This window comes from Oncorhynchus gorbuscha, linkage group LG19, assembly GCF_021184085.1.
Source record: "Oncorhynchus gorbuscha isolate QuinsamMale2020 ecotype Even-year linkage group LG19, OgorEven_v1.0, whole genome shotgun sequence".
Taxonomy (NCBI): Eukaryota; Metazoa; Chordata; class Actinopteri; order Salmoniformes; family Salmonidae; genus Oncorhynchus; species Oncorhynchus gorbuscha.
The window spans coordinates 27,041,949-27,049,755 of NC_060191.1; the positions used below are offsets into that span (position 1 = coordinate 27,041,949).

A 7,807-nucleotide genomic window follows, 5' to 3' on the forward strand; every position below is an offset into this window, starting at 1 on the left:
AATGTAATGTTTTGAATTGTATCTAACTGCCTTCATTTTGATGGGACCCCAGAAAGTGTAGCTGCTGCTTTGGCATCCATACTAAATATAAATACAAAATGACACTTAGGTCATATCTTGTCAACACAGTGCAAAGCAATATTAAGGTGTTCCTAATGTTTGGTACTGTATACTCAGTGTATATATGATTATTATTTGTATTATTGTTTCGTTCACTTCTCTTTTTGACCTGCGTTGTTGCAATTACATCTGCCACCCTGTGCATGTGACTAATAAACACATCTAATCTATAAAAACATTGTTTATAAAGAGGTGAAGTCTTTATCAGAGGTCCTGGGTTCGAGCTTCGGTTTGAGCCCAATCAGGAGGAAGTGGTACTCGCTAAGCAGGAAGCGTGACGTCCTTTCTTTTGACGCTAAACCCACCACTGGTGTGCGTGGCCAACGAGCTCCACTTTCAGCTAAAACAACAAACGGTAATGCCTGGAGTTTGCTAAACGACAATTGGAACCTGTGCTATGCTCAGATTACATGACAATAAGAGCTCCGTAGCCATGCACACCAGTGGTGGATTTGGCATTGAAAGAAAGATGCATATGCAGAAGATAACCCCATATCTACTGTAAAATATGGTGGTGGATCTTCACTGTTTTTTTGGGGCTATTTTGCTTCACTGGTCCTGGGTGTCTTTTTTTAAGGCCAACGGCATCACAAACTTGACTTAATACCAGGAACTTTCTGCTTCAACCAAGCTGGTTGCCTCTGCTAGGAGGCTGGAACTTGGCAGCAAGTGGATCTTCAAGCAAGACAATAACCCCAAGCACACATCAAAATCCACAAAGAAAAGGTTAATTGACCACAAAATCAACATTTGGCAATGGCCATCTCGGTGTCCGGACTTGAACCCAATTGAAAACCTGTGTTTAGAATTGAAGAGGGCAGTCCATAAGCGCGGGAGAGGATATCAAGGATCTGGAATGATTCTGTATGGGGGAATGGGCTATTTCAAGCTCTCTGTTTTTCAGGGTGATATCTGAACTTGAGCTCCACAAGTGGGATTGCATGGAAATACCACTGATCCAGTCTAAGGTGATTTTATGCCTGGGGCTCAGGAAGCTACATGAACTTAACTTTGTATAAAAAAAACATACATTGATGTCAATGAAAGAGTTGTTTTTGTCTCATAGGATTTGGGCCTCAGTGTGTAAAAGTACACTGAACAAAAATAAAAAGGCAACATTTAAAGTGTTGGTCCCATGTTTCATGAGCTGAAATAGATGATCTCATATGTTCCATACTGACAAAAAGCTTATTTATCTAAAAATTTGTGCAGAAATTTGGTTACATCCCTCTTAGGGAGCATTTGTCCTTTCCCGAGATAATCCATCCACCTGACAGGTGTGGCATGTCAAGAAGCTGATTAAACAGCATTATACAGGTGAACCTTGTGCTGGGGATAATAAAAAATGTGCAGTTTTGTCAGACAACACGATGTCACAGATGTCTCAAGTTTTGAGGGAGTGTGCAATTGGCATGCTGACTGCAGGAATGTCCACCAGAGCTGTTGCCACAGAAACAAATGCTATTTTATCTACCATTTTATAGAATTTAGCAGTAAGTCCAGCTGGATTCACAACCGCAGACCACATCTAACCACGCCAGCCCAGGACCTCCACATCCCGCTTCTTCACTTGTGGGATGATCTGAGACCAGCCACCCGGACACCTGATACAACTGTGGGTTTTGGACAACTGAATAATTTCTGCACAAACACTCAGAAACCGTCTCAGGGAAGCTCATCTGCATGCTCATCGTCCTCACCAGGGTCTTGACATGACTGCAGTTTGGCGTCGTAACCGACTTCAGTGGGCAAATGCTCACCTTTGACGGCAGCTGGCACATTAGAGAAATGTGCTCTTCACGGATTAATCCCGGTTTGAACTTTACCGGGCAGATGGCAGACAGTGTGTATGGCATTGTGTGGGCGAGCAGTTTGCTGATGTCAACGTTGTGAACAGAGTGCACTATGGTGGCGGTGAGGTTATGGTATGGGGCAGGCATAAGCTATGGACATCGAACACAATTGCATTTTATCGATGGCAATTTGAATGTACAGATACCGTGACGAGATCCTGAGGCCCATTGTTGTGCCATTCATCTGCCTCCATCACCTCATGTTTCAGCATACAATATTAAGCAACCTCGCACAGCCATTGAAGAGGAGAGGGACAACATTCCACAGGACACAATCAACAGCCTGATCAACTCCACATGAAGGAGATGTCGCGCTGCATGAGGCATCCGGTCACACCAGATACGGACTGGTTTTCAAATCCACACCCCTACCTTATTTTTAAGGTATCTGTGACCAACAGATGTATATCTATATTCCCAGTCATGTGGAATCCATAGATTAGGGCCTAATGAATTTATTCCAATTGACTGATTTCCTTATATGAACTGTGACTCAAATCTTTGAAATTGTTGCATGTATATTTTTGTTCAGTTTATATTGTGGAAAACCTTGTAGTACCTCATAACCTCAATATTGCTCAGATTTTAATAGTCAAAAGTTACCTTGAGCGCATACTATTTGTTTAATAGATCCCTCTATTGCATCAGGAGAAATCTGCAGGCCTAAATCCAAAACGAATGAGTGATGGTGCCAATATTTCCCATTCATTTGGAAAAGTGGCCTCCGAACGCATTCAAGCAGGATCCACACAATGGATGGCATGACCATCAGACTTAAATAAGTAAGGTTTGAAATATGTCACTGCCCACCAGCCAAGTGTTACATCTGCTCCTGCCACGCCCTCTACTTCTCGTCCTGTCTCCCTGACCTGCCGCCACTCCCCCAGTGCTCTCTCTCTCTCTCTCTCTCTCTCTCTCTCTCTCTCTCTCTCTCTCTCTCTCTCTCTCTCTCTCTCTCTCTCTCTCTCTCTCTCTCTCTGTGTATGTGATTGTGTGAGTGGAGAAAGGTGTGCTGGAGGCAGAGCAGCTCCCCACAAGCTGCAAACAGTTCCATAATCAAGGACTCTACAAATACTCAACCTTGCCACTTCCACGCTGCCAGTTTGTAGGCTCTGTTCAGTCAGTCTGTTCCTGCGTAGAGCTTGTTATCCTGTTGTGCCTGTCTCTCCCTAGCTGGACTCTGCTTTTCTCTCTGCTACAGTTCTGTCCGCTCTGACTCTGGTCCCTGTCCCCAGTCCCTCGTCTCGTCAGTCCTGCTTCATTGCCCTGGACCCCTGGCTCCTTTGGCTTGGCTAATTCTGTTCGTATTCCTATCTCGCAAACCATATTCCAAATTGTAAAGACATAACACAGTAATTGTATAAAAATATATTTAGAAAGAATATTCTGGGGGCAGTCCCAGAAGTGATTTACATTACTCATGCAAACATTACACAAAACAAACAATGTATCTAAACAGTATTCTGCACAATATCCATGGTTTTAAGGAATGTGTATTGTAGACTGGAGTGTATCCTGTCTGATATAACCAGTAAAATGTCTGTTTTAACTACCTGCCATTGTGACCTCAATTTTCTACCAAAAATGTTGCTAATATACAGTAAAATGTTGCTCATTCATTAGTTGGATGTAAACAATAGCAAACTGTTGTCATATTTTTGAGAAAAAAAACATTTTCCTATTTGGTCAGACATGAAAACCTATCAGCGATAGTGTTACTGTGAATAAAGAATACACATGTATTTTGTTTCCCCTTATGACGAACACTTATTTGTCAAACTCTTCACCACATGACCAGGCACTCCAACTCAGTCCTGGGCGGCTCAATATCCCTCACAGCGGGAAACTATAATCAGGTCTCTGTACATCAGCTCTACAGTAAGCTACCTACTGAAGAGCATATCGACCAGGAAGTCCAGTAGATCTGCTTGGCCGATGACAGGACGGAAGAAGAGCTCGGAGATGAGGTTGGGTGTGATGGTCTTGAGCATGGAGGCCGCGAGCAGGATGCCAGCGAAGCGGCCTCGGTCCGCGGGGTGGAGCGGTTGGACCACCTCCCTCAGAGCGTGCTGAGCCTCCTGCTGTAAGTCCTCCACGAATAGAGCTGCCGTCAGGTCTTTCACATCTGTTGAGGAGGACAGAAATGTATCATGAGTGGACAAGCTTCGCTTTATGCACCGTTGTACTTTTCAGGTGTATATGACATTGCAATAGACTTTTTGTAAACCTACTGATCAGCTGGATTCGCTGAAGTTATTTGATGTTTTGAATTCTGTATGTAGGGAGGTTTGTTGGATTATCACGCAGCTGCGGGGAGGTAAAATCCCCACCGAACATGCATTTCCATTGACTGGTTGAAGTATTGAAGCTTTAAGGCAAACCTCACCTGGGTTAAATATCATGGTGCCCTTGAGGTATGCGTACTCCTTTGGACTCAAATCCAGACTCCAGAACTTTCTGAGGCATGCCTTGAGTTTGTTCACACCGGCCAAGGTGGGCTGCTCTCTTTCCGTCCCTGAGCTCTCTTGAGAATTCAAGAGGATTCTTTTCAGCATGCTATCGGCAGGGGTGTCGACGACGTCAAAGTGCATGCCTTCCTGGGCCAGACCCAAAATAAAGAGTGGCCCCCAGCCACTTTGGAGGAGCGACAGTTGATCGTTCAGTGGGAGTTGGTTGAAAGCAGGTAAGTTCCTCATAAAGTGAATTGTTTTCACCAGCACTCCCGACGCCTCTTGGCAAATGTCTGCTGGACTTTTCAAGCACACTGTCTGTCGCATCTCACAGTTGCATCTACGAGGCATAAAGTTGTAGTTCGGGTTGTTGTGGCTTGACTTGTAATTTTCTCGATTGAGGATGTTGTAAAGGATAGCATTTGACTGCCTATCATTGTAATCTGTACATTGACATACGTTATCCATTTTTGATGAGATACAGAACAAACTCTCAAAAACAAAATGAAAAGCTGAAATACATTCAAATGTTCTTGTACTACCAAGACAGGCTCTTGTTGAGGTGGTGTGTGGTTGTGCAGATGCCTTGCACCATGCTTCTATTTATAAGGACATCCCACTGAGCTAAACTTGTGCACCTTGACCTGTCAATACTCCCTCGGCGAAAAACAAAGTGCCCCTAAAGAGCAGACAACTCGACTGACGGCGTCCCCTAAAGAGCAGATAAGGTTTTCTCAATGGAAACCAAAGGAAAGAGCATATCCATATTGGGCGGGGTGAGCCTAATCTGTGTGACTCGGTCATTACCCCAGGCTGTACCAAGCTACCAAGGACTGTGGGAGTACTCAAGCACTCTGTATATAGCTCCGTTCATTGCCAGCTCACACCTAAGTTGAACATGGGCCAACGTAAACAGGTAAGGGAGCACTGACCTGTCAGTTAAGTCCTTGATCGATGTACCCAACCAGAACTTTTTATTTTTTTACTAAGTTTAGTTCAAACTTACAAGAGCTAAATATTCCTAAACCAATAGGCCTGCATAACCGAATGGATTTCTAGGATAAAAATGTTACATTACGTCTTACATTGAACAAAAGCTTAAAAATGTGTTTTGTACAATGCCAGGAATGACAGACGGAATTAGTGAAGAAAAATAATAATGAAACATATTGTAATTCAGTGAGGATTTGGAAGCTACAGCCCTTCTGCCCTAAACTCTGATCCCAGCCATGTGTCCCCACCATATATTCCACACTGACTCAGAAGCTTGTCTCATCAATTTGAATTTTCTGGGCAAATCTGGCCGGCAGACTTCTCGATACCCAGACCCAAATTAATACCAGACCCAGACCCCGACCAAACCAATACACAACCTTTTGAGACACACACACACACACACCAAGAACCAAACTCTTGAGACTGAAACCCAGACCAAGTGTATCGAGAGCCTGACAAGCCCAAGACCAGTTCAAATTTGGGGGAAAAAAACAAGATCCAGAACGAGACCCAGAGCAAGACCACAAAACGAGACCCAGCTCCCACAAAAAGCAAGGTGCCCTGACACGTTTGTGTTGTGTCCCTACTTTTAGTCACATACTGTAACTTTGACAGGAGATATCTTGACCACATGAGTCGAGAGACAAACTATGGTCTGGGACCATGAACTGAGATCCCGACCTTGACCTGAACATTGACGCTGGGACCCAGACCCAGTGAAAAGACCATTCACACATTTACCATACATGGCATTATGTGATCTCAAGACCAAGACAACAAGATGCCGTCTCTGGTTCCAACTAACCCAACCATTTAAAGTATGTAAATATATTTAAAGAGCTTTGCAAAAAAAAAACAGGATTAGCGGGACATTTGTCTCTTAAACAATCAAGTGATCGATTTTATACGTCTGTCATTGAACAACTCCATGCCATGATTTAATTAGTGAAAAAACACAAATGTGAAAAATTGGTGGATATGGTTTGTCATCTTTGCAGTGCCTAGTACAGAGGTTTGAACCAGATAAGCGGATTACTTTATTAGTCTGATAAATTGACAGGATGTGAGCATGTGTCACACATTCACACCCCTTGAATTGTTCCACATTTTGTTACGTTACACCCTTGTTCTAAAATGGATTCATTTGTTTCTTCCTCGTCAATCTACACACAATACCCCATAAAGACAAAGCAAAAACAGATTTTTAGAAATGTTTGCATATGCATAAAAAATTCAAAACCCTTTACTCAGTACTTTGTTGAAGAATCTTTGGTAGGGATTACAGCCACAAGTTTTATTGGGTATGACGCTACAAGCTTGGCACACCTGTATTTGGGGAGTTTCTCCCATTCTTCTCTACAGATCCTCTCAAGCTCTGTCAGGTTGGATGGGGAGCGTCGCTGCACATCTATTTTCAGGTCTCTCCAGAGATGTTCGATCGGGTTGAAGTCCGGGCTCTGGCTGACCACTCAAGGACATTCAGATACTTGTCCCGAAGCCACTTCTGCATTGTCTTGGCTGTGTGCTTAGGGTTGTTGTCCTGTTGGAAGGTGAGCAGTCGCCCCAGTCTCAGGTTTTGAGAGCTCTGGAGCAGCTTTCATGAAGGATCTCTCTGTACATTGCTCTGTTCATCTTTCCCTCGATCCTGACGAGTCTCCCAGTCTCTGCAGCTGAAAAACATCCCCACAGCATGATGCTGCCACCGCCGTGATTCACCGTAGGGATGGTGCCAGATTTCCTCCATACGTGATGCAGTGCTTAAATTCCAAACTTCTTCCATTTAAGAGTGATGGAGGACACTGTGTTCTTGAGGACCTTCAATGCTGCAGACATTTTTTTGGTACCCTTCCCCAGATCTGGGCCTCGACACAATCCTGTCTCGGAGCTCTACGGAAAATTCCTTCGACCTCGTGGCTTGGTTTTTGCTCAGACACGCACTGTCAACTGTGGGATCTTATATATCAAATCACGTCCAATCAATTGAATTTACCACAGGTAGAATCCAGTCAAGTTGTAGAAACATCTCAGGTATGATAAACGTAAACAGGATGCACTTGAGCTCAAATTTTGAGTCTCATAGCAAAGGGTCTGAACACTTATGTAAATAAGGTATTTCGTTTTTTAAAATAAATAAGCATCCATTTCTAATAAACTTTGTTTCGCTTTGTCATTATGGGGTATTGTCTGTAGGTAAAAAATGTAATCCAGTTTAGCATAAGGCTGTAATGTAAACTTTTTTTTGAAAAATTCAAGGGGTCTGAGTACTTTCCAAATGCACTGCATGTGTTTGGGTAAGGAGGCGTAGTAGGGGGACCCTGGTTACCACAACACTATTGCTTCAATATATTTTATGCTTTTTAGAATATTTTATCAAGCTAGAGTCTTTGA

At 43.4% G+C, this 7,807-nt stretch overlaps 1 protein-coding gene across 1 annotated transcript; it reads right to left on the reverse strand.

Moving 5' to 3' along the window:
- Positions 1 to 3,326: 3,326 nt before the first annotated feature.
- Positions 3,327 to 5,060, reverse strand: LOC124006140 (nuclear receptor subfamily 0 group B member 2-like). The gene is made up of 2 exons (XM_046315948.1): positions 4,360 to 5,060; positions 3,327 to 4,098 (listed from the first exon to the last, which is right to left on the reverse strand). The coding sequence occupies exons 1-2, from the start codon at positions 4,889 to 4,891 to the stop codon at positions 3,857 to 3,859; spliced, it is 774 nt and encodes a 257-aa protein (XP_046171904.1). The 5' UTR covers positions 4,892 to 5,060; the 3' UTR covers positions 3,327 to 3,856.
- Between the last annotated feature and the right edge of the window lie 2,747 nt (positions 5,061 to 7,807).

Excerpts from the sequence above, each read along its gene's own strand:
- LOC124006140 (XM_046315948.1), bottom strand. The coding sequence starts at position 4,891 with ATGGATAACGTATGTCAATGTACAGATTACAATGATAGGCAGTCAAAT. Across the intron at positions 4,099-4,359 it reads CACCATGATATTTAACCCAG|ATGTGAAAGACCTGACGGCA; the intron begins GTGAGGTTTGCC and ends CCTCCTCAACAG.